At 45.2% G+C, this 26970-nt stretch overlaps 1 protein-coding gene and 1 long non-coding RNA gene across 3 annotated transcripts in view; one reads left to right on the top strand and one right to left on the bottom strand.

Moving 5' to 3' along the window:
- Positions 1–10: 10 nt before the first annotated feature.
- LOC127004447 (plasma kallikrein-like) lies at positions 11–26949 on the bottom strand. Its single transcript, XM_050872173.1, has 8 exons — positions 26812–26949; positions 15734–15896; positions 15202–15268; positions 12445–12607; positions 10723–10934; positions 2805–3007; positions 1919–1976; positions 11–1070 (listed from the first exon to the last, which is right to left on the bottom strand). The coding sequence occupies exons 2-8, from the start codon at positions 15812–15814 to the stop codon at positions 913–915; spliced, it is 942 nt and encodes a 313-aa protein (XP_050728130.1). The 5' UTR covers positions 15815–15896; positions 26812–26949; the 3' UTR covers positions 11–912.
- LOC127004451 (uncharacterized) overlaps positions 8557–26970 on the top strand; it is a 34033-nt gene continuing 15619 nt past the window's right edge. The window contains exon 1 of one of the 2 annotated variants that reach the window (XR_007757799.1): positions 8557–8978. This is a non-coding gene — a long non-coding RNA (uncharacterized LOC127004451). The remainder of the gene's footprint in view (positions 8979–26970) is intronic. The other variant, XR_007757798.1, reaches the window with a different exon arrangement.

The raw sequence follows: 26970 nt of genomic DNA, 5'->3' as shown, positions 1-26970 counted from the left end.
AGGTAGCTCTTGTTATGGTTGTTATTTATCTTGTATGTATACAAAGCTGTCAGTACTAAGTACTGTGTGTAAAACTCCATTTTGCCTCTGGCCCCCTAATTTTATTTTGTTACTCTTATGGGTGATTTAAGGTCCTCAGGTTTGCAGTCATTCTCTGTTTCATCATCAGATTTCAAGGGGGACTGAGCAAAGACACTTCATAAACAGGTTTAATCTTGAAAAGGCAATAAGCAGGCAGCACATGGGTCTTAGCCAAAGTCTTATATCAGTCTACCGGAAAAGTGACTGATAGGCGTGTCACTTCACTTAAGACTGGTAAGTAGTGGTGTGCATTGCTGTGCATCACATTCAGTACAAGCTTACACAGATTCATCAATATCATCATATACTCACAGTTTCAATTCAAGCACAGATCCATTTTTTACTCAATGCCTAAGTATGTGCTAATGCTTTAGACTAGTAAAATTAATTGTAAAGCAGGAACTTTGTTGTATTTAGCATTTGCAATGTTCAGAGAATCCAAGATCATAACACAGGCATTAAAACACCACATGTTTTCCAAAACATCATCACTGACAAAACAGTCTGGCCAATGACACACTCCATCACAGCGGCTGTAAACTCCTTCTCAAGTAAGAAATCACTTGGGATCATTCAGAAAAATGTTTTCCATTTCTGTTTTTTCATCATGTTTATCAGCAGTTAGTCACTAAGATATAACACAACTTCCACCGGTCAAACTATGTAATAATTTTCAGATATATCGCATCAGTTTTCTCTTCCACTTCACACTGGATTGAGTCATGTTAATTAATGGATTCCATAGAAACAGTACAAGAAACTACACTCAATGCACAAGTTTTAACACTAAAAACTATTCACAATACAAGAGGAGCACTAAAGAAGCCTTCGTCATCCCCCCAGAAGCGGCCCAGGGAGCCTTCCTCTTCTCCTGCCGCAGTAGCAGCTGTCGCGGGTGTGTTCACGTATCCAGTCCAGGTAGCGAGTGACCCTTGTGTAGACTCCAGGGTAGCCGTGGCGGCCACACCCCTGACCCCAGGACACCACACCTGCAGCAGCAGTGGCTCGGTGAGGCATGTGTGTGCGTGTGTGTGGATGCATGTGTGTGTGTTTGTTTCTGTGTCTGTATGTAGAAAAAGAATGAGTTCTTTTCAGGTAGACCAGTTGTTAATGTAGGGTTTGCATTTTTACATAATTATATGTAGCATCATACAGAACAATTATTAATTTTATATAATGAAGGTTTTAATCATACATTTTACTCTTTAATGTTTCCTCACTGCAAAATCAAAGTGACTGCATGCAAAAATGCCAGTGCAGGGGAAGGGAGAGTAATAGTCCTTGATTTAGTCATAGAATTTTAAGAATGCATTATAATAATTTTTTCTGATTAATGATTTTGGAATGATTGTGTCTGTGTCAATCTATGTCTTGTAGAGCCAAAGTCTAGCTGTTGATCTTTATTGTGGCTAAAAAAGTTGACAGAATCCCAATGTGGGTAGTACTCAAGTGCATCACTGGCCCGTAGTGAATTTAATGAAATGATTGAGCAGCAGAGAGTGAACATTGCTGCATACCAATCTTATGACATGATAGTAGACTTGCATGCACCAGGGCGACAATGAATCTGCCATATAAATAATATGCAGAAACTGTCTAGCATATTATGTGTGCTGGTTGGATGGAGATCAAGAGGATCCTCAAAACAACATAACGTATTGATGCATAACATCTAATGAAGAAAGTTTGTTTAATGAAATGTACTGTTCAGGGCCTCTGAAAAATCAGGCATGCAGAATTCTTATTCCAATCTAAGACACGTTACAATTCTACTAAATAGTTGTTACTGGCCCTCCTGAGTGGCATTAACGGGTATGGTACAAAAAGCTTCACTCACCCACCACATCCATCTTTCCGTCACTGCCTTCCCATAGGAGGCCACCACCACTGTCACCCTGCGGGTGGGGAGGAAGAGAAAGAAAATATATGTGAAGTAATATAATTTTGGACTCCTGTGAAATTTTGTGGATGTGCATTATTTTTTGCTCATGTATTAAATTGTCAGCCATGTTAATAGAAAACTATATTAGCACAGAGAAGTTGCTGCAGGTACTTCAAAATGATTTCCCAAACTGTAGTATGCTATTATAATTGTGCAAGTGAAGAAAAGAGAATATTGTTCATGGATATATTTAGCCCTTTAAATTTTATTTGTAAACAGAAAGGAATTGGTCTTTAATTTTCAGAGATTTAGGGATGAGATTATATACATCAGGTTCATTCACCTAAGACTGATGAAATCTTTGAATCTAGTAATAAAAGCCACAATGCCGAAACTTGTAACCCAGTAAACAACAGAAGCAGTTTCTTGGAAGCCCTCTGAAGTAGCCAGGAGGCACCAAATCATAATAATAGTATATATATATATATATATATATATATATATATATATATATATATATATATATATATATATATATATATATATATATATATATATATATATATGAGGGAAATTAAAATGACATACTCGGAGGGGGGTCCAAATAAAATCCTGTTAAGACCCACAAAAGCCCAGGACTGGCACTGGGTATGAAAGATTACTGGCTCCATATATCTATAAGACAATACTTCCCCTGCAGTTACTCCTTCAGAGCTTTGTGCCAGTATTAATAATTGTCTATATACTTAAAACATTTCAACCTAACCTCCAGTCACACACACACACTCACACACACACACACACACACACACACACACACACACGAGCACCGTCCCCTCACGTGGCAGGAGTCTGTGCCGCCGTTGATGTATCCGGCACAGAACATGTTGTCGGTGATCTCGTAGGGGCGGTAGCGCAGCGCCTGGCAGACGGCGTTCGAGAAAATGGGGACTAGGGCCTCCTTGAGGATGTCCGTGGGCTGCCCCTTCTCGGACACGCGCCCCCAGCCCGTCACCACAGCCAGCTCCCCGACGTAGTCTGTGTCTGGGGAGGGAGAGGCAGCGGGGTAGAGGGTAGAAGGAGGCACAGACCAAAGAAATAGGCATAGAAGTCTGCTGATGTGGCCTGTCCATGAACTTTAGAAATACAGAAGTGATCAAGATGAATAATATAAAACATATTTCAGAAAAAAAGTGGTGTTCATTAACCTGCAAGTTAAGTTTCCTTATAGGTAATATTACTTGGTGAAGTAAAGTTTTTATGTAGCCACAACGCCAACTTTTCAGTGGATTCCAAATCCTTCAGTTGTGCAACCTGACGCATTTTGTTACCCTTTTTGGAAAATCACTTGGGCATTGCTGAAGCCTTAATTTATAATGGTAATGATTACAGGATAACTGTTTGGTTTATCTGACCGCACCGATGTTTTTTTAGAGATCTTTGAACAACTTGAATTTGTTTGTTAGGCTTTGATTTCAACAAAGCAACTTAGTTATTTGGACGAACATTAACATACAACTGAGAAATGTGAGAGGTCCATAAGGAGTAGTGGGACACACACACACACACACACACACACCAAAAAGGATGTTGGTAAAAAGGAGTGGTTTAACAAAAGATGCGAGGCAGCTAGAAAGAGAAAGGAGGAAGCTTGGAAGGGATGGAGGAGACGAAGAAGAATCAACTCGTGGAATGATTTCAAACAAGCAAGGAACGACTATACAAAAATTAGAAGAGAAGAAAAACGGAAATATGAAAAAGATTTAATAGACAAGTGCAAAGATCAACCTAAACTATTCTATAGACATGTGAACGGTAAATTAAAGAATAAAGAAACAATCGATAAACTGAAAATGGATGGAACTACATATGAGGACCCAGCAGAGATGGCAGAAGTGATGAACAATAGCTTTCATAAAGTTTTCACAAAAGAAGACGAATTTGTACAACCACTGGGGCAGGAAAGAGGAAGGGTACAGTTAACGGTGCAGGAGGTCAAGGAAAGCTTGAGCAAGCTGGATGTAAGAAAAACGACGGGGCTGGATGGAGTATCAGGGTGGATCTTGAAAGAATGTAGTGAGCAACTTGCAGAGAAACTGCACTCCATAATGAATGCCTCCCTGAGTGAAGGAAGGGTACCACAGGATTGGAAGAGAGCAAACATAGTACCAGTTTTTAAGGGAGGCAAGAGAGAGGACCCATTAAATTACAGACCGGTATCACTCTCTAGTGTGGTTGCGAAGATATGCGAGAGGCTGATTAAAAACAGGTGGTCGGATTTTTTAGAAGTGAGAAAATTATCTCGGATTGTCAGTCTGGATTCAGGAGAGGGAGATCTTGTGTCACCAACTTGTTATGTTACTACTCAAGGGTGACAGATTTATTACAAGAGAGAGAAGGCTGGGGGGATGGAGTGTACCTGGATTTGAAAAAGGCATTTGACAAAGTACTGCACAGAAGACTAATTTGGAAAATTAAAAATAGGGATGGAGTGGGTGATGGACTGATTAAGTGGCTGGAGGACTTCCTAACTAACAGGGAAATGAGGACAATAATCAATGACAGGGTTTCCAACTGGTGCCCAGTGATGAGTGGGGTTCCACAAGGTTCGGTGCTGGCGCCACTAATGTTTGCTGTTTATATAAATGATATGGTGGACGGAGTGACCAGCTATGTGAGTTTGTTTGCAGATGATGCAAAGCTATTGAGACGAGTGAATGATGTGAAGGACTGTAAGGCATTGCAGAGGGACCTGGACAAAATATGGGAGTGGAGTGGTACATGGCAGATGGAGTTCAACCTTGGGAAATGTAAAAAAATAGAGTTTGGTAGGAGTGGTAGAAGATGTGAATACGATTATAAGATGGGAAGTGAGATAATATGCAGAGGAATGGAAGAAAAAGATTTGGGAATGACCATCCCAGAGAACATGTCACTGGACAAACACATCAACAGGATAACGGGACAAACTATGAATTTGCTGAGGAACATAAGGACGGCATTTGTGAATTTGGACGTGGAGATGAAGAAAATAATAGTTGCAATGATAAGGTTGGAGTATGCAGCAGTGGTCTGGTCTCCTCACGAAAAGAAGAACATAAGAAAGCTGGAAAGAATGCAGAGAGTGGCAACTAAGATGGTACCGGAACTTGGTGATCGGACGTATGAGGAGAGACTCAATAGCATGGGGCTCACAACCCTGGAGAGAAGAGAGAGAGGAGACCTGATAGCGGTGTACAGGGTGGCGAGCGGGGTGGAGAATCTGGACAGAGAGGACCTGTGTGTGTGCGGAACGAGAGAGAAACGAGAGGACATAGAAAGAAGTTGAGGGCGACCGCGTGCAGGCGAGATGTGAAAAAGTTTAGCTTCCCAAACAGAAGCATTGAGCTATGGATTGGACTGGAGGAGGAGGTGGTTTGTGCAAGATGCATTCATGATTTTAAGGAAAAGTTGGATAAGAGAGGATATGGAGACGGGACAGCGCGAGCGTCGCTCTTTTCCCGTATGTCACAACTAGGTAAATACACACGCACACGCGCGCGCGCGAGAGAGAGAGAGAGAGAGAGAGAGAGTTGTAAATAACTTATTGCACTCACCTTCCACCACCAAAAAAATTATTTAAAAATCTTGACCACTTCCTCCTCCACTCCGAGGCACGCGCGGCGTCTCACCGTAGCCATCCACCACGCGGGAAACGTTCCCAAATTATCCGGTTGAGGAGCCTCACCCCCCCCCCCCCCCGCTACACACACACACACACACACATGTGCGTTATCAGTTATCACCACGTATACATAAATACAACGCCGCAACCTAGATCTTCAGTCCCCGCTGAACTCTGTCGTTCTCGTCCCTGGTTGGCGTGTACACGAAACAGACGCATCAGCCATGACAGAAATGGGTTGACGTTGAGGTAAACTTTCTCCCCGTTGAGGTGTTGGTGCCGGTGCCTGGGATTACGCTGCTCATGTGCTCCGGCCACGACGGTCACAAGGTTATCCCTACAGGTGTTTCCAATCAGTGGAGATTCAATTTTCATGATCGCCGTTCTTTGATCCCCTCATGTTTTCCCGGCCCGGCTCACTCTGCACGTATACGTTCTCCATCTCTCCAGCCCTTGGTATCTTCTCGGTCCCTTCTGTGCGGCTCTGGTGGATTTCGTAAAGCCATTATTTTTTCGCATGGAAATTTTAGTGGCGGCAAAAGGGGGTAAAGGATTATAAGTGTGAGACGCGTGCCCTTCCGTCCCCTCTATTCCTCAGCTATACAGTGGCTCTCCGTCCTACCTCCATGGTCCACCCAAGATCTAAAGAAAGGGCCTCCCTATATTTAGATCTTGGGTCCACCTACACCACCCTTCACATCCATGCTCCTTCCCAGTTCATCCGTCCTCCCCCTCCCCTTTCCTTCCCCCTTCCTCCGTCCTCCGACATCCCCTTTCCCTCGCTCACTTCCTCTCCCTTCCTCCGTCCTCCCATACCACCCTTCCCTCTCACACTCCCGTCCCCTTCTTCCGTCCTCGCTTCCCTCTTTCCTCCCACCCACCCCCTCCTTCGTCCACTCTCACCCGCCCCAGTGACCACCGCCACCACCACCCACCGAGGGGGAGGCGGACAGCGCTGCGGTGGCCTGGAATCCCACTCAATAATCCCTCCTGCCGACCCCATCACTTTCCTTCGCCCTACCGTCCTTCTCTCACTCAGTCGCCCTCCATTTCTCTGCCTTAACGTGGCGTAATAACAAGCAAGTATTTTTTTCCCCTTTGCCTCTTACTTTCTTATATGCATACATTCTCTCTCTCTCTCTCTCTCTCTCTCTCTCTCTCTCTCTCTCTCTCTCTCTCTCTCACACACACACACACATACACATACGTTTCCATTTGATTTTAATACAAGAAGTAGAAACTACTATTTTTTTTTTTTTTTAACCTCCGTTAAACTTTCTTCCCCTGGGCGTGCGTGAGGCGTGAACCCGAGCGGCAGGAATGAATGGGCGGGTGATGGCGTGAAAGTAGCGCACGATGAACGACGGTAATGGACGGCGGCACAGGGGGGAGGGAACAAGCACACGCACACGCCTTATTACCTTTCTCTCCTCCATCGTCACCTCCTTTCGTTCCCCCTTCCCTCCTCCCCGCCCCACTGTCTTAACTCACGAAGCCTCTGGGAGTGGTATTTGGTGCAAGAGTTGAGTGGATACCCGCAGGTGTGTAGGTGCGTAGAGGCAGGTGGGGCCAGGCACTGCGTGTGTGTGTGTGTGTGTGTGTGTGTGTGTACCTGCTTCCATAGTTTACAAGTTTACCTGCTAATTTAATCTCGGCGTCAGGTGTTTGTGATTAGTTAATCAAGGTAACAAGGTGTGGGCGGGTCCCCATTGCTGGTTGAGTACAATAATGATGACGTGGTGATGAGGTGATGATGGCCTGAAGAAAAAAATAAAAAGGAAAGATCCGGGACCTGGCGAGGGGAGACAAGTAGAGGAGGAGGACCAAGAATACAGTATCGTAAAAGTGTTCGGCATTTTAATTTTTTTTTACTGTTTTTTCAAATATTCTCAAACGCGGAATATGGACGAAAATAAACTTTACTCATTCATTCAGAAATTTGACAGGATTCTATTCTATGTATGTGTGGGTGTGTGGGTGTGGGGTGGGGTTGGGACGTGAAAGTTGGGGTTCGTGATGAGGTGCAGGAGAGGCGATGAGTGGGATGTTCACGGACAAGTGTGTGGGCTGCGGCGTGGGTCCGTAAGTGAATGTGTGTTGCCCCGAGGCGGCAACACAGCAACATCAGACTTTGCAGATTACGAGTGTCCAGGAAAAGCGGTAATTGTTGTTAGGCAGAGCGTTCGATGTGAATTTTTTTTCTTCTTTTGATATATTCACGCGCGCTGAGGTAGGCTATACTTTGCCTATACATATCGTGCGGTAGTTCGTCGCAAATTCCTCTTCAGAACCTACATGGGCACGCAGTCTGTGAACGTGTAAATATGTATATAAAAAAAATATAAATAAGTGGTCAGGTGTTCAGCATGCACTCAATTATGGTCATAGAAACACGAAATGATTCTCTCTCTCTCTCTCTCTCTCTCTCTCTCTCTCTCTCTCTCTCTCTCTCTCTCTCCATACACACACATGCACGCGCGGTAATGGCCTGCACGCACCCACTGGAAGCACAGCGTGAGGGAGGCGGGGACGGCTGCAAGCATCCGCTCCACATAGTCGCCAGGATGTCTCCGGCGGCTACACCTTCATGTGGGTCAGTGGGCCGCCCTCGCAGTCACAGGGAGGTGTTCAGCGCCGTCCGTCATAGCCGCCAACGGTTATCATCAGAGGACATTAAAGTCTGATGTTGTTTAATTCGTTACATTCATCAAGTTTTACGTCTGGCGTTTGTGTCGCGGTCAACGAGCCGATTGAAGTGTTTCGTTGTTTCGCTCAGTAATGTCACGGATTGTAGCTTCAAAACGACGCCCTTTTTTTATTGCACTTCAGACGTATGGTTTTGGAGACTCCTCGACATTTATTATAATTATTTAAATGTTTAACACCACATAATTTGTAAGCGTCATGAGTCAGCCGGAAAGGTCTGCAGTGTGGTGGAGATTGAGGCATCGAACGTTTCTATAGCTGTTCGTTATACCCGCACATATTGTAGGAATTAGGCTCATTGCTAAATTTTTTCATGTGTTTGATCTTGCTTCAGCATAAAAATAATTACGACAAGATTTAATGTCCGTCCCCACATTGACACAACAGAGTTACAACAACGATGCGGAACAAAAGAAAGGTTAATATTCGTGCTTCATTTGTTTCTCGACGGCACGGCGCCTCCACTGCCCCGCCCTTCTCTGTGTGTACTCTTGTGTTGTGAGCGGGTGTGTCTGCTTCTGCTGCTCCCCTGGCTCCGCCTGGTGCCTCTGCGGCGGCCAGCTGGCGCGCGAAACATCCTTTGGTGGTCACTGGGGCTGCTTGACCGTCATCCACGCCGTCGTGATGAGCATGTGATTATAACAGGTGGGGGTGGAGGCGGAGGCGGAGGCGCGGGGGAAAGTTTGTGGCTAAGCGCGTTTGACAAATGGCGGTCTGTGGCAAGGGTTTGGTGTTGCTTTAATTTCTCAGCGATTATTCAGTGCCCTGGCGCGCAGACTGGTTCACGAGGACGCCACGAGTGTCCGCACCCCGGCCATGACTGGGACCCTGACTGGGATAGAGGCGAATTTTCGCCGTCAACATTTGTTGAAGAGACGTCACGAATACGTCACAAGTTGCTTCCGTGTTGCATCAAGCCGTTTTGGCGGTCAACCTCTGGTCAACATTTGTTGAGAAAATGTTGCTCCGGGACCAACCTGGAAAGATCCAATGTTGAGAGGCGCCACCGTCACAACTTGTGACGTCAGATATAAACAACAGCTCGGTCAGAAGGTGGGACATCACAGATTCACAGACATGCTTCCATATTATTTGTCGTAACTCAACTCATACATTAGATAGGACATTTTGGTTAACACCGTTAGACGCAGCAGTGATTGGAGAACTCGAATATGTTTGTGAAAACTCAATAAAACAAACTAAATAAATAGTGACGAGTTGAAGGTAAATAATTTATCCGTAAAGTTTATAACACATTTTACATATAGCTAACATTTGCAGCGGCTATGAAATAAAGACTAAAATAAACAATTCCTTCTTATAGAGAAAAGCCTCCTGAACACGATGGTGCATGCAGATTTTTCATAAAACCTCAAATAAGTGAAGCACGGAACTGTTTATAAAAACTTTTCACTTCATGAATCGTGCGCGCCGACGGGGTGGGTGCTGACATGACAACCCTCGCCTTGCCTCGCTTTTCGTGTGGCCACTGGCCAGAGGCAAAAGGCAGCAACGGGGTGCGTTCTGCCGAGGTCGCTGATGCAGGCCAGGTCATGGCAGCTTGCGGCGAGGCAGCCTCCCATGACCCGCGGAGCTAAGGGCCTGTTTAGCCTGCCGCGGGGATGACTGGTTTTCGGTGATAGGAGTGTCGTGTAATTATTCTTGGCTTGTGCATCACTTCGTTAAAACTCCTTTTTACGCTACATTAATGCATAATATCCATGGAAGACTAATGTCTGTACGTGGCCAAAAAAATGTATGCGTTCCCGCAACGCTCAATCCTGTGTCCCGTTTTTTTTTATTATTAATATTTGGTGGATGCTGGAAACTTATTTCTGTTTTCGATGAGACGCGGTGAAGCGACTATGTTCGCGGATTTAGTCGATCTTCATTTTATACGAAATTACAGTATTTTATTTTTATGAGGAGGGATGAGTGGAGCACGCGACCGCAATTGTAGGTTTCGTACGGAGATGACGGGTTCCTGGGCGGAGCTGACGGAGGGTGAATATTACGCTTACAGGAGCTGCCCCGTGTAGACCGCAAGGCCTCCCGCAGGCTCCATACTCCCCTTAATAGTGTCCAACTTGCTTTCGTGTCAGGAAGTACCACTCCGGACGTGACCCAAGGCTCGTCGCCGCGGCCAGGAAGTTATTGTTTACATGGCAACATGAATATTACCGATAGTTACCAAAAAATTCCTCTATTAAGATAATTGTTGAAGCAGGTGTGTACCATATTGCATAATGGCATAAATATAATTAATCCAGTGAACAATATATATATATATATATATATATATATATATATATATATATATATATATATATATATATATATATATATATAATATGTGTGTGTGTGTGTGTGTGTGTGTGTGTGCACTCACCAGGTAGCGGCAGGCAGGCGGGGCGCGAGAACCACATGTGGGTGTCGATCTTGTGGCTGAGCTTGAGCAGGCCGATGTCGTGGTTGTAAGTGCTCTTGTTGAACTCCGGGTAGTAGATGGAGTAGACGGGCGTGTACTCGCGGCTCCGCGTCTCGATGGGGAAGCTGCGGACGTGCTCCCCGACGATGACGCGCAGGTTGTGGATGCTGACGCTGCGGGGCCGGGCGTGGCGACGGGAAGGAAAAGGAAACTAGTTACATAGCGAAAACCACTCCGAGGAAAGATGCACGGCAAAGCCTCTCGCATTGAAATTATTATAGTTATAACAGTGAACAGTCTTTGAATTACTAGTGAAGGGACAGAATTTTGAAGTGGCGGTGGAAGAAGAACCTATCTTGAAGAAAGGAAGGACACTTCCTAAGAGTCAGACATCTTGGGGCGAACACATCCGAGTGGAAGAGCAGAAGACATTACGCATTCATACTTCTTTTGTGTCACCCATAACTCGTCACTTCAATACAGTGCCAAATCTATGAATGCCAATCTCAATGGTTTATAATTTCAAGAAGTGACGAACTTTTTAGACTTGTGAAATGAAGTATTGTTTTTTCAGTTTTGTGTAGTGTTTTTAAGACGCCAGACACCAATCAAAATGTTCTTAGTGAGGATGTCAGTGTAATGTTAGACAAATTATATAACTAATCCGGGAGGCATGATAACACATGTTTATCGGCGTTCATTTTCATATTATTTTCGTAGTCTTAAGGCTAAGATCACGTTTTCGTATCTTTTTCCTATATATTTCGATGAGTTAAGCGGAGCGTCACGTTTCCTTTACTTAAACATCACTTCTCCGTGTGTTATGATTTTCATTTCGTTAAGCGCAGCATCATGTCGCGCCCGCCACCCGCTCACCCACCGGCACCTGTGCATCCCCGACACAATAAGCCACAAAGAGCTCTAAACTCTTCAGACAGGCGCAGAAACTTCATCCATGTGTTTTAAAGGAGGCATTGACAAGCGTACCGCCTTCCCTCCTCCTCTCCCCTCCTTCCCTTCCTCCTCACGTTTATTATTATTATTATTATTATTATTATTATTATTATTATTATTATTATTATTATTGTTGTTTTTGTTGTTGTTGTTAGTGTTCCGGAGGCTGCTATTAAGTTGTTACCTGGCTGAGCCTCATGACTTAATTAGCCACCTGATCGGTCACCTGTGGAAAGCGCGTCTTGTGTGGTGTCTTTAATGAGAGGTGCGTCAAGGGAGGGAAAGTAATGGGCCATAGGATGTGTGTGTGTGTGTGTGTGTGTGTGTGTGTGTGTGTGTGTGAGAGAGAGAGAGAGAGAGAGAGAGAGAGAGAGAGAGAGAGAGACGTTATACCTGCGAATGACCTTGGTGTTCATCTCCGTCATATTGCCCCTTGAGCCTGTGGTGGGAAATAACCCATGATCCCGGGACACAAGGACAAGTGTGACATTCGGGTTACCACATTTTACCTTCCCAGCTTTTCTCAGGAACTCGTTCATCAACCATCCCGAAAGTGAGGAGAGCGAAATTGAGGAGGGTGAGCTGCACGCCGACTGCCAAGGCCAGGATTCGAACCCAGGCCCGCGGAATCGTGGCTTTAGTTGTAGATAAATAGCCTTCATCTGAGGTTTGTGTTGACATGAATAACCCCCCCCCCCCCCCCCCCCACACACACACACGCACACTCACCCCCTGATGCAGTGCGCGGCGGTCAGCACGTAGCGGTCGCTGATGAGGGTGCCGCCGCAGTAGAAGTGTCCCTTGTAGAGCAGCGCCACCTGCCACGGGTACTCGTTGAACTCCGCGAAGCTGCCGCCCACCACCTTGGCGCGGCGGTTCGGCAGGCCACACGCTGCAGGGGAGAGAGAGCCAGGCCGCCGACACCACCGCCGCCGCCAGAATTCGGGTTAGTTTGTACTCACTTATAACCCTTCGCGCCGCCAGAGGGACGTAGCGCGACCTTGCAGAATTAACCTGAGAGCTAAGCCCGTATTGTGAGTCACGAGTTATGAAGGTCGAGGACAGAAGCTTTTAGAGCATTTAGGGACTTTATATTACGACTCCTTACGGTACAGAAGACAGATCAAGGACAGAACAAACAATCCCACTTCTTGCCGTCCCAGTTAAAAGGAGTTTGAGAGAAAGCACCGAAAACAATGACCAGGTTTAGTTGCAAGGGTGGACTGATGCCCCTCCCTTGATAAAACAAAAGAAGTCAAGAAATTTAGTGTAATGACGTTATATTGGAACATGGGGCACGGCAAACAAACAAACAAACAAACAAACAAAATGCCCTAACCCTCTTATCTCCATTGCTATACGCTTGATATAAGAATTAGGAAAAGAAAATTTACGCTCCTTTGAAGAATACGTCAGGATTGTAAGGAAAAAAATCACTCGTAACTCAATGCGGGCTTCACCTCTTTCCTTATTTACAAGTTTATATACAAGGAGATGTTTTCTTCAGTATTTACAAGTATTAGGAATGCATGGGTATTTACAGGTGTGGTAACTGGACGTGTTGTTGTGGCCTATGTACAGGGGATGGTATATTTACATGATTATTTGTGTGTGTGTGTGTGTGTGTGTGTGTGTGTGTGTGTGTGTGTGTGTGTGTGTGTGTGTGTGTGTGTGTGTGTGTGTGTGTGTGTGTGTGTGTGTGTGTGTGTGTGTGTGTGTGTGTGTGTGTGTGTGTGTGTGTGTGTGTGTGTGTGTGTGTGTGTTTGGTATTTACATTTGTTGATGCATAGACGTATTTTACACATACAAAAAAAAGGAATGTGCTTTCATCCCCCGTAACAATGACACAAGCATAACCACAAAGAGAGAGAGAGAGAGAGAGAGAGAGAGAGAGAGAGAGAGAGAGAGAGAGAGACCGACCAGTGGAAAGTGTGACCGCAAACGTACTGACTGGTTGGGAAGAATATATAGAGTAACTGTGTCGTGACGTATTGGCTCCTATTTTACTGGCGGCGGCGACGAGGGAAAAAAAAAAACTTGTAATAATGATAATCTCAGAGAAAAGGGAAAGTTGTAGGGGGGGAGGGAAGGGGAGTAGATGATGCAGACTTCTCTTTCTCTCCTCGTCATGCACTGAATGTGAATGACTGAATGAAGGAATGGAGATTTGAACCCGAGGAAGGAGATGGTGAGGGAATGAGGGCGGGAGGGAGAGCGGGGCGGAGAATATGAGGGCCAGACAGACGTTATATGGGGAAAAGGAAAGTGACCATTGTTGCTGTGTTGTTAGACGCTTTCGGCTCCAAGAACAAATATTTTTAAGGCGACAGTAAGTAAGTAGCGGGCTTTTTTTTTTTCATTAATGATTTTTTTTTACGCCCTTGCACTGTCGCCTCTGCTGTAAAAAAAAAAAAAAAAAAGGAGAGGGATTAGTCTGGTCTCATGAGTGTTTTTTTGTTTATTGTGCGGAGGCCATGTCAAACTACCACCAGGCTCAAGAAACTATACCCGTGGAAATATGAACACAACCTCTACGAAAACCTTGTCAAATGTGGATGTGTGAGCCCCGAAATGTTTGTGAATAATGGACCTTAAGATTTCATAGAGTGTGTGTGTGTGTGTGTGTGTGTGTGTGTGTGTGTGTGTCAGTAATTATGCTTGTGTGTGTGTGAATGGCTGAGAACAAATCTTCGTGGGGGGTTGCAGACTTCCTGTGCTATCAGTGCCTCAATTACATCTTTCCTGACGTCGGTGTAACGGGGCTCCTTGGTTCCCTTCGCCTTGCTTTCACGCGTATGAGATCACTGTCGAGGACCCCCAAGTAATGACGTGGTAATGAGGGACTATTGCATGTTATAATTCCCTCTGGTGTCGTGTTACCGAATATTGATACGTCTCCTCAGCTCCCGTTATACTTTGAAGCTTAAACAGTTATTACCTCAAGTTTTTCCGTCCCTTTGTAATGAACTTCAGTGTCGATGATGGTTTCCAGGTCTTGTGTGAAGGTTGTGTGAGTGAAGGTTCCGTTATGCGCGAATTATGTACAAGGCACATGAGCGTCTGTTTTGTGTTTCCGTGTCGTTAGAAAGGTTAAGAACGTAGACTTGCTATCCTTGTGCCTTCGCTATATGTCACAATAGGTTTTTTTTTTTTTTTAGTCATGTTCATTGCGCGTGGCGGCGGTGCTCATCCCCGTCTCGTTGGCTTCGTTCATAATTATCTGAGCGTCTTTTTTTCTTTTACTTGCGATGGGTTGTCCAGTTTCCTGTCCATCTGTCAAAGTGAAAGGCTGACTACTGGAGATGCTGAGCTGAGAGAGAGAGAGAGAGAGAGAGAGAGAGAGAGAGAGAGAGAGAGAGAGAGAGAGAGAGAGAATGGGCGTAATTGCAACCCTTAACTATGAAAGGTGTGAGAAAGAATGATGTAGGTATTGTGTGTGTGTGTGTGTGTGTGTGTGTGTGTGTGTGCGCGCGCGCGTATACTCACAACAGGCGCATCTCTCCGGGCCTTCCCCCGTCTTGGGTCCAAAGAGATTGTTCCAGGTGAGCTCTGCCTGAGGGGGGGGACGAGGGCAGGTGATGAGAGAGAGAGAGAGAGAGAGAGAGAGAGAGAGAGAGAGAGAGAGAGAGAGGGGCAGGGGGGTGGGGGAGAGAAAGATGTAGATAGGTAGACAAATAGACAGACAGACAGAGACAGACACAGACATTACTGCAATACTTATTACTTATTATTACCACTGTCATTTAGTTCTTCTACCCGTTGGTCATTCTTCGAGATAAATCAGTTACTTTTAGCAAACCGATAAAAATAAATGAAATGAATAACTAGACACATGTTAGGTTTAGTAGTTATTCTTTTTGTTGTTGATTTAGTATATTTATCTACCAGTTTCTCGTACTCTAATTAATGTATAAGATTCACCACCACCACCATCACCACTAGTAACACCACCACCACCATCACCACTAGTAACACCACCACCACCATCACCACTAGTAACACCACCACCACCACTCACCTGAGCACACCTGGGAAGCTTCACCACAACCATCATCCCCAACACAGTCACCACCCATGCCACCACCTTCCGCGTCCTCATGTTATTGGCGTTGTAGAGAGCGGGGGTGATGCATTGGTCTCTCTCTCTCTCTCTCTCTCTCTCTCTCTCTCTCTCGTGCCACCTGCGAAAAAAAAAAAGAATATAGGTTAGTTGTATAGCCTTGCCGTCCTCCTTCACTCTTTTTATGGTTGCCAGGATTATTGTCTCACGAAACAACAACAACAACAGTAAAAAGACAGCACGCCACCTCCACCATAATAATCACCACCACCACCACCACCAGAGTCATCACCATTACCACCACCACCATCGTTGTTATCATTGCCATCATCCTGTTTCACCTTTTAATCATCACCAACATCATTATTATCGCCGTTGTCCTCACCATTCTTTCTCTCTCCTCATCATCGTTGTTTTTTTATCATCGCCTTTATCACACACACACACACACACACACACACACACACACACACACACACACACTCGCACGCACGCACTTTGTGGCCAGAGGATGATACGGTGCTTTCAGATAGTGGTCATATGGTGAGAGAGAGAGAGAGAGAGAGAGAGAGAGAGAGAGAGAGAGAGCTGTTCCACTAGCGTCACGTCACGCGAGCCCTGTAATAATGGGGGCCTCTCGACGCCGCATATGAGGCGCGAAACATGTTGTGACACGTTTTGGTGAGGTTGTGGCCACGGCGAGGACGGTAACAACAGCGATAATAAAACAACATGTAATACTGAATTAACAATAGTATTCCAACTGTTGTTGTTGCTGCTGCTGCTACTACTACTACTACTACTACTACTACTACTACTACTACTACTACTACTACTACTACTACTACTACTACTACTTAAATCACACACACACACACACACACACACACACACACACACACACAGCAGTACACATTTTTTTTTTTACGTTTTCGCCTTATGAGTTGAGTCGTCTAAATGAGTTGCCGGTAAATGCCGTTACGTACATGTTTCAGCTAATTATGAGTTAGATAACCCTCCCGTTACGTCCAGGAAGAAAATAATTACGTACACAAATATCATAATGACTTTATTACTTCATTGACGTCCCGCTGAAAAAATCATTGGTCTGGGAATAATGTTTTTTTTTTCTGTTAGTTTGTTGTTGTTGCTGCTGTTGTTGTTGTTATTTGTGTTTGTCTCTTTTTCTTCTTGACTTAACCTCACTAATGCATAAGTTAATTCGGGTTCTGTTTGCTTCTGTTTTTTTTTTTTTTTTTTTTTTTTTTTTTACGTCGCGGCCTATAGCGCCGGTAGGCTTTTTCCCGGTGGGGCCTGATGGTCGGCCCAAGGCTTCTTCCCGGTGGGTCCTGATGGTCGGCCCAGCCCGTTCTGGCGCAGGCGAGTGCTTATAGCATCTTGCATTGGCTCATGCTGCCCTCCCGGAGCTCATCTTTAATCCTAGAGTCTAGAGTCCGGGTTGATAGGTGGTCTTCTGGACAGCATGTGGGTAGTTTTAAGCCACTCGGCGGCGGCTGAAAAATCCCAGCTTGGTGGCACCGGGCGGGGATTGAACTCGCGTCCTCCTGAACGCGGTGGTGTTACTCTGTCGATTCACCCACCGCCTCTCTTTGTTTGTTTGTTTGTGTTTGTGTCTGCGTCTGCGTCTCTGTTTGTGTCTGTCTGTCTCTGTGTGTCGCCGTCTGTTTGTCTGTTTCTGTCAGTCTCTGTGTCTGTCTATATGTCTCTGTAATTCTGTGTGTCTGTCTGTCTCTGTATATATGTAGGTTTATATGTGTGTGTGTGTGTGTGTGTACGCAAACCCTAACACAAGCCGGAACCATTTTACTCGAGATTTGTTGGGGCAAAAAGTGTGTGTGTGAGAGAGAGAGAGAGAGAGAGAGAGAGAGAGAGAGAGAGAGAGAGAGAGAGAGAGAAGGGGTGGGGGGGGACGAAGCAGATAATTTGGATACATATGAAGCCGTCGTAACTCTCACCGTCAGGAGCGCCAAGCCAACAGATCAGAAAAGGAACAAATGTTGACTCACACACCAGTCTTGCGCGCTAACCACTGTGTAAATAGACTCAGGACCGTGTGTGTGTGTGTGTGTGTGTGTGTGTTACGCGCTTGATGTCTGCGCGCATAGTTGTTGCCTGCGTGTTATGACGTCTTGTGGTCAGCTGATTGATTGCGTGGGGGTGGATAGTACATGTGTAGGGGGGGAAGGCGAGGGAAGGAGGTTAGGTAGTACGTGTATGTGGGGGTACGGTGAGTGGGAGAAGTGGGGGGATTATAGTATACTTGTGCAGGGGTCGAGGAAGAGGGAGTAGGTGTAGTTCATCTGAGGGAGGCGGATTGCAAGGAAAGAGGGAGGTAGTGCGCAAGGCCAGTGGAGGAGAGCGATAGGTAGTGTGTATATGTGTGTGTTGGGGGAAGGGGATGGGTCGTACATACTACTCCACCTTCTTCTTCTTCTCCTCCTCCTATTCCTCCTTCTCCTATTCCTCCTCCTCCTCCTTTCGTTTTCTTCTTCTTCCGTTTTCTTCTTCTTCTTCTTCTTCTTCTTGTTCTGTACCTGTGTGTGTTGGGGCTATAGGATGAGGGGGGTGGATCACTCATGAGAAAGACGGAGCCAGGAAAACACACTGAAGTTTTCCATACTCAGGTGGACGCGTACGTTTGTCTGCACTGTTTACCTTCGTCGCGTAAAATGAATCAGTCTCACTGTTTCCTCCTTTTTTTTTTTTTGCATTTTTTTGTGGCTTTCATTTTTTATTCTTATTTTTTAATACACTAGTTCTCTTCCTTTCTCTCTCTCTCTCTCTCTCTCTCTCTCTCTCTCTCTCTCTCTCTCTCTCTCTCTCTCTCTCTCTCTCTCTCTCTCTCTCTCTCTCTCTCTCTCTCTCTCTCTCTCTCTCTCTCTCTCTCTCTCTCTCTTTCCTTTATCTCATTTCTTTCTCTACCTCCTTCCTTTGTTTAATATGCATTTCAAGTCCTTAACATCTCTAATCTGCTATCTTTGTTCTATCTTGCTCTCTCTACATTTTTCCCCCATGGCGTTTCACTTCCTCACTTTTCTTACTTCTTTTCCTCCTTCAGCTTTCATTTTCCATCCTTTCTTCGTATACTCCCCTTCCCTCCTCCAATCCTCGCTCCTCACTCCCTTCCTCCTGCTCTCCTTCCCCCTTTCCTCGCCCCGTTCCTCCCTCCTCCCTCCCTCGCCCGCCTGTGTTGTGCGTCTGTTTGGTCACAAGCGCACACTGTCACGCCCGGAACCAACCCTTTCGCCACCCCTCGTATACGCCTGCCCCTCCTGTGTGTTGGTTCCCACCGAGCCCCAGGTGTGTTGCGCCCTCTCTCTCTCTCTCTCTCTCTCTCTCTCTCTCTCGTTTAATTTTCTTCAATTTTTCCTTCTTTTTTTCTTTCTTTTCTTTTTATTACCTTGTTTTCTTTTCTTTCATTCACTCTTCTCTTTTTTTCTTTCTTCCTTTCTCTTTCTCTTGTTTTCTTTCATTCGTTTTCTCTCTCTCTCTCTCTCTCTCTCTCTCTCTCTCTCTCTCTCTCTCTCTCTCTCTCTCTCTCTCTCTCTCTCTCTCTCTCTCTCTCACACACACACACACACACACACACACACACACACACACACACACGTAATTACTCTCCACTAAGCAGGTCAGGTTATTGGAGGTGGTTTAATGGTTTCGTTTCGGCCAGCCCCAAACCCTCCATGGTCACGCCACGTTCTCTATACACTTCCGAACCTTAATTAGAAAACCTTCGACGCAAAATAGGATGGAATGTTTTGTGAGTACTTGATTTTCTACGCATTAGCTTGGCTCTTTTTTTCGTTTTTAGTCGTTTATCTATTGTTTTTCTTGATACATACAGCAGAAACTTCAATCAAAGAGCTGTGGGTCTCTCTTTTGGCTACTCTTTGCTTTTTACTTTAGTGGGAGCGGCGAGTAGCGGGCTTTTTTGTACTTTTTTTTTGTTGCCCTTGAGCCGCGTCCTTTGATGTAAAAAAATAATAAGGGCCACACCGCGATTCCAGATGTGTCACAGAGATTTGCAACCCTTGTCTTGTCTTCTTTCCCCTCGCGCCAATGCAGCCTCCCATAGCTACTGTACATATTTGGTTTGTAAAGGCGAATCGGGCGGCTGCAGTGAAACCTTAACTCTTACAACAATAGAAAATGCAGTTAATGTTATGAGGTCACGGAATTGTTTAGCGACTGAAAGTATCACTCGGTCATTCTCATTGAAAGGTCTTGGCTTATTAGGGCGGCAGGGAGGGGGCCTTGGACCAGGAAAGGTTGGCACCCACTGACCTATAGGCTGTACGCTGGGGAGAGAGAGAGAGAGAGAGAGAGAGAGAGAGAGAGAGAGAGAGAGAGAGAGAGAGAGAGAGAGAATGAATGAATGAATGAATGAATGAATGAAAACAGAAAAAAAGAAAGAAAGGAAGAGAGAGAAGAAAAAAAGGAGAGAAGAATGAAATGAACGAAAGAATGGAAAACAAAGTAAGAAAAAGAAAAGAGAAAAAGAGAAAGAAAAACGAAAGAAAATTAAACGAGAGAGAGAGAGAGAGAGAGAGAGAGAGAGAGAGAGAGAGAGAGAGAGAGAGCGTAAATAACCAAGAGTAGTAGTGATAGTTGTAGTAATGGCAGTAGTGGTGGTTGTTGTTGCAGCTGCAGTAGTATATTGTTGGGTTAGTAGAATTAACTGTCATTGTTGCTGCTATTATTCCTTAAATTGTGGCAATTGTTGTTGTTGTGGTGGCGGTGGCCTAGGTGCGGGGTAGTTTTTGTTGTTATTATTGTTATTGTTATTGTTGTTGTAGTTGCCGCTGCTCGTAGGTCAGTGAACTTGGCTGTGAAGGACGCTCGTGGGATTGAGGCTATGCGGAAGATGATGGAGGCCATTACCATTCTCTCTCTCTCTCTCTCTCTCTCTCTCTCTCTCTCTCTCTCTCTCTCTCTCTCTCTCTCTCTTCTCTTCTCTTCTCTTCTCTTCTCTCTCTCTCTCTCTCTCTCTCTCTCTCTCTCTCTCTCTCTCTCTCTCTCTCTCTCTCTCTCTCTCTCTGTGTGTGTGTGTGTGTGTGTGTTAGTGTGTCATAGGTAACTTTCTTTGCTTTCTTTCCCTTCATACAATACCTGATACGTGTGAAGGGGGACTTTTCGCATATTAAGTCCCCTACCCCCCTTACTCTCTCTCTCTCTCTCTCTCTCTCTCTCTCTCTCTCTCTCTCTCTCTCTCTCTCTCTCTCTCTCTCTCTCTCTCTCTCTCTCTCTCTCTCTCTCTCTCTCTCTCTCTCTCTGCCCTTCCCCCCTAACCTCCCCCTCAACACACACATTACGGTCTCCTACATAAAATTTAGCGTCAGATGTTTCGCATATTTCCACCTCTTTCGTTTTTTAGCAGGAATCTGACACAACGACTTCCTTCCCCCGGCGCGCCAACGGGGAAGAGAGGACGCAAAAAACAGCCTCGAGAGCCCCGCCGAGGAGGACCGAGGCGGAGCAGAGGATGGGAAAACGAGAGCAGGGGAGGAGGAAATGATAAGGTGGAGGCGAAGAGACCGAAGTGGCGAAGTGGGAAGAAAAACGTGAATTGGCAAGACAGTTAATTTAATCTCCCTAATAATATGTAATTTTTCCCACGAGAGAGAGAGAGAGAGAGAGAGAGAGAGAGAGAGAGAGAGAGAGAGAGAAACAGATAATTTGGATACACATAATGCCGTTGTGAAAAAAAGTAAATTACATTAAGAATAATAATAATAATAATAAAGTAAGAGAGAGAGAGAGAGAGAGAAACAGATAATTTGGATACACATAATGCCGTTGTGAAAAAAAGTAAATTACATTAAGAATAATAATAATAATAATAATAATAATAATAATAAAGTAAGAGAGAGAGAGAGAGAGAGAGAGAGAGTAAATTACACTATCAAACCGAAATAAACTTCAATATACAAGATTTTCAGTCACATGATTTGGAGGCGATTATTTCCCCCGAGCTGGGTAATCAGGGTCATTATAGCACTGTTATGCCACAAATCTTAAGTGACAGCTGTGACGTAGCATCCCCGTTTCACCCTTTGGCACGTTTCGAATTGACCTCCCGCATCGTGTCCATATATACCCTTCTCTCTTCCCCTCTCACCTGTACGATAAAGCTTCCTAGTGACCTCCTGTAAATCGTCCATATATACCCTTCTCTCTTCCTCTCTCACCTGTACGATAAAGCTTCCAAGTGACCTCCCGTATCGCGTCCATATATACCCTTCTCTCTTCCTCTCTCACCTGTACGATAAAGCTTCTAAGTGACCTCCTGTATCGCGTCCATATATACCCTTCTCTCTTCCTCTCTCACCTGTACGATAAAGCTTCCTAGTGACCTCCTGTATCGTGTTCATATATACCCTTCTCTCTTCCTCTCTCACCTGTACGATAAAGCTTCCTAGTGACCTCCTGTATCGCGTCCATATATACCCTTCTCTCTTCCTCTCTCACCTGTACGATAAAGCTTCCTAGTGACCTCCTGTATCGCGTCCATATATACCCTTCTCTCTTCCCCTCTCACCTGTACGATAAAGCTTCCTAGTGACCTCCTGTATCGCGTCCATATATACCCTTCTCTCTTCCACTCTCACCTGTACGATAAAGCTTCCTAGTGACCTCCTGTATCGCGTCCATATATACCCTTCTCTCTTCCTCTCTCACCTGTACGATAAAGCTTCCTAGTGACCTCCTGTATCGCGTCCATATATACCCTTCTCTCTTCCTCTCTCACCTGTACGATAAAGCTTCCTAGTGACCTCCTGTATCGCGTCCATATATACCCTTCTCTCTTCCCCTCTCACCTGTACGATAAAGCTTCCTAGTGACCTCCTGTATCGCGTCCATATATACCCTTCTCTCTTCCTCTCTCACCTGTACGATAAAGCTTCCTAGTGACCTCCTGTATCGCGTCCATATATACCCTTCTCTCTTCCTCTCTCACCTGTACGATAAAGCTTCCTAGTGACCTCCCGTATCGCGTCCATATATACCCTGAGCTCTTCCTCTCTCACCTGTACGATAAAGCTTCCTAGTGACCTCCCGTATCGCGTCCATATATACCCTTCTCTCTTCCTCTCTCACCTGTACGATAAAGCTTCCTAGTGACCTCCAGTATAGCGCGCTCCTATATACCCTCATTTCTCTCTCACCTGTACAAAAAATGATTCCAAATGATTTCCCGTATTGCGCCCTCCTATATACCCTCCTCTTTCTCTCTCTCTCTCTCTCTCTCTCTCTCTCTCTCTCTCTCTCTCTCTCTCTCTCTCTCTCTCTCTCTCTCTCTCTCTCTCTCTCTCTCTCTCTCTCTCTCTCTCTCACATGTACAAACAACTGCATGTCTTATTTATGATTCGCATTTTGTTAGTGTTAGAGTTACATGCAGGAGAGCGCTGTCTGCAGAGCATCAACCCACTGAGCCGCCGCCCCCGTGCAGTTATACGAAAAAAACAAAACAAAAAAAAAAACATTTGCATTTATCTTTTTGTTGTAAAGTTATTTTTAGATCTGCCTGCGTTATGGTTCTTCTCTTTGCTCATGGTTACTACAAAACGTGTGTGTGTGTGTAGGGGAGACCGGGGCAAGTTGGCTACAGGGGTAAGTTGGCACACGAAATAATTTCACTATTTACTGCTTGACGGCAGCGATACGCACACCAAGTGATCGCCACATTGATCCCCAGTTGCTAACAAACTGCCATCCTGAGGGGTCGCAGGAGTTGGCTGCTGTGGGGCAAAGTTTGATTTTGATGCTGGAAAGTAAATTTTCTTTTGATTATATTATTTGCTATAACATGTCTCTGTTTATTGGGGGGTACTTTTCAATTCAGCCATATTCTAACTTAGGGTATTAGGACTGTCTACCCTCAATACCGATCACACTAGGTTTCTCAGTATATACTAAAATCGTTGTTCATGACTAATTTCTTGAATGGGGCAAGTTGGCTCAATGAAAACGGGGCACGTTGGCTCAGTGTCAACTTACCTAACATTAGGCTATACATGAACTGGTTGCGGCACGCACACACTCACGTAGCCTACAGTGCTAGGCTGCTTTTGACAGATAGATTGATAAGCAAATAGGCTACAATTAATTAATTATTTTCACTTTAATATGATAAATGGTCAGTCTTTTGTTATGGTGCTGTGGTATCGGTATTTTCTTGACTGAAAATGTATGTTTTGTGTTACACTGGGACAGAATGGTCTTTAAATTACGCAGTACAGATAATCTGTATATAAATTTACGGTCATACGCTTCTAAGTTGCTTTTAATATAAGATGTGCCAATTTACCCCATAGTGTGTGCCAACTTACCCCGTATGCGTGGTAAGTTGGTACATGTTAATTATTTTTTTCTAAAGAATGCTGTACTTTTTTTTGGAGTGAAAACATTGTTTTTATTGCATGGAATGTAAGAGGAATGTTTGTATTTTTGACTGAAACTATCAAATTAACAAAATCCTCTATTGTTTTGCTTCCATCAGCGAAAATGTAAAAAATGTGCCAACTTGCCCCGGTCTCCCCTACGTTAGAAAGTGGGACTATAATCGTCTTCCTCTTTTTTTCTCACATTTTTCTTCATCTCTTCTCCTCCTCTTTTATTGGTACTTCGGCGCCTCTTCCATTAAATTTTTCATTGTTTTTTCTTTCACCATAATGTCTTTTCCTGGGCTGTCGCTCCGCACAGTTTTCTTACCTGTTTTCTCAGCGTAATGACACCTTGTAACATTTGTTGTTGTTGTGGTAATTTCGGTGCATGATTTTGCACACACACACACACACACACACACACCATAAAGTTTCCTGCAAAGCTAGATACAAGTGTCAATGAAGCAAGGAAACGGGATTGGTGGCGTACCTGTTTGGCGCTGGACGGTGCAGGTTATAATGTGTGCGATGAACTGTTAGTGAGGCGTTAATAGCTTTTGTGTACGATGAACTGTACAGTGTCCATTGTTTTTATTTTTTACCAAGGACATTTAATACGTTTAACTGTCAAAAGTGTACCATAATAGCAGTATACGTAATAATACCGTGCTGGGATTGTCATAACAGCGTCGCCGCCATGAATAATAACTGTCAGGTGAACAGCCACACGACGCGTCCCAACAATGGCGGGGCGTCACGGCGTAACAGACATCACAGCGCCCATGGTGCAGAAATTCGTCACGGCGAGTGTGAGCGCGTCATGAATCGATATACGATATAAATGATGTATTTTTTTTAAATGTTTTGCAAAACCCGTGTGCTACATCCGAGTTCAAATGTCCTTCAAGAGTTGTTTTTTGTGGGTTTTTTAAAATGTCCCACGTGTGCGTCAAACAGTGCGCGCCGAAAGTTATGTTGGTCCGGCGAAAAAAAAAAAAAATCAACACGTCACATTACCTTTACCTCGGCAACCTTTGGTGAATGATTTATAGAAAGTCGATGAAAATATCGCGCCCACTCTTATGGCAACACTGGCGCCATCACACGAATCAGTCGGTGTCACGCCGTCAGTCAGTGTTAACAGACCAAACTTGTGGGCTGCGTCTCGGATGTTTCAACATTTCAAGACGTTTACTTCAAAGTGACGCTGTTGATCATCACGGCATGATACAAAGTCTAGTGTGCAAGACGACGTAATACCTATTCACGGTGCACCAAGCAGATCTTGGGGCAGAGCGCATCGCCAAGAAGACGGATGCGTCACGGCACAGTTGAAATCACTAAAAATATTTCGGCAATCTCCTCACAATACAACCCTGACTCATCACATCGATCTGGATGCTAAATATAATGTAGCAAAAAGACCAGTAACATAACGAAGCGACGCTTTTTTGCATAAAAGGATCCGCTGAGCCCTGCTCTTACAAGGAGTTTACGTAAGTTCCAAAACAGTAATCAATTTAGGTTGGAGATGTGTCTTGATACATCCCTCTTTGAAAGCATTCAAGTCGTATAAGGAGGAGGTCATATATACAGATTAGGGAAGGCTGTTCCGGAGTTTAACTCCTGCATTAGGAACCTGGGCAGGATGGGGATGAGGTAGAGTTGAAAGTAACGTAGCGGGGCCGGGGGAGTGGTTATGCAGCTATTATTTTTAAAGAAGTTCTGAGGACCAGCTATATACAGTAAGAACCGAGTTCTTTATCCATAAAATCAGCGCGTCATTTGCACAATCTAGCGCCAGCCTCCTCACTAAACTATCATTAATTAAGGAACGCTCAAGGAGATCGGCTTATTGGTCGTGAGCTGCCGTCACGAAAACCAACCAGCAAACTCCTCACTCAGTCAACCAATCAACGGGGACATATGCCGGGGGTCGAGTTACCTCGCCCACCCTACGACGCCATCCCTGGGGGTCCCTCAGAGTACATCTTCATGCAGGCGCCTTTCCCATACCAAGTACCTTCCAACGGAACCCTTATATAGACTTGCTCAATCCACAAGCTTTGTGGGCGTCACCTTGGCCTCCTCCACTCAGCTAGGAGTATCTCACAGAAACAAGCCGCGTGAGCAGGGTCGAATTATGAGTCGCGTGCCACGTGCCCCGCCCGAAGTTGGCGTTCATGGACCATGCAGATAACAGGCGTCGATCCAGTCTCAGGAGTGGTCACCGAAAGGACAGTCATTCCAGCGGTATTCCCTGATTCTGCAAAAACACTTATCACCAAACGCGTCAGTTCGCCTCTTTGTGTCCATATCTCATGGCCATGCAGTAGGACAGGGAGCACAAGTGACTTGGAGATCCGAATTTTTGTCCTGCACAATATTGACAACGCCATCATTATACTCGTGTTGAGCGAGTCCATAACACCGAAGGCCAAGCCAGTCCGTCGCAAGACTCCTTGACGTGACCTGCCATTGTTCTGCATCACGCTGCAGGTGTGAACAGGCTATACTGCTCCATGGAGTGCCTCGAAACACCTGTCAGCCGAAGACGGGAAGGAGGGTGAGGCGGAGAATCAAAGAGGAAGATGTGTAAAGAAGAGGTCATCAGCGTCGTCCACTTACGTTGCTAAGGCGAGTCGCGTGAGTCAGTGAGTCAGTCGGTCAGTCGCCGTCACCTGTCCGAGTCACGGGCGTTTGGGCGGGCGGCGGGGGGGAGGGGCAGGGAGTGTGTGTGGGAGCGAGGGACAGGAGGAGGCAAAGGGAGAGCTGACATTACTCTTT

Source organism: Eriocheir sinensis, chromosome 28 (assembly GCF_024679095.1).
Source record: "Eriocheir sinensis breed Jianghai 21 chromosome 28, ASM2467909v1, whole genome shotgun sequence".
Lineage (NCBI taxonomy): Eukaryota > Metazoa > Arthropoda > Malacostraca > Decapoda > Varunidae > Eriocheir > Eriocheir sinensis.
The sequence above is the reverse complement of the archived record's forward strand: the minus strand, read 5'-3'. Positions and strand labels throughout refer to the sequence as shown.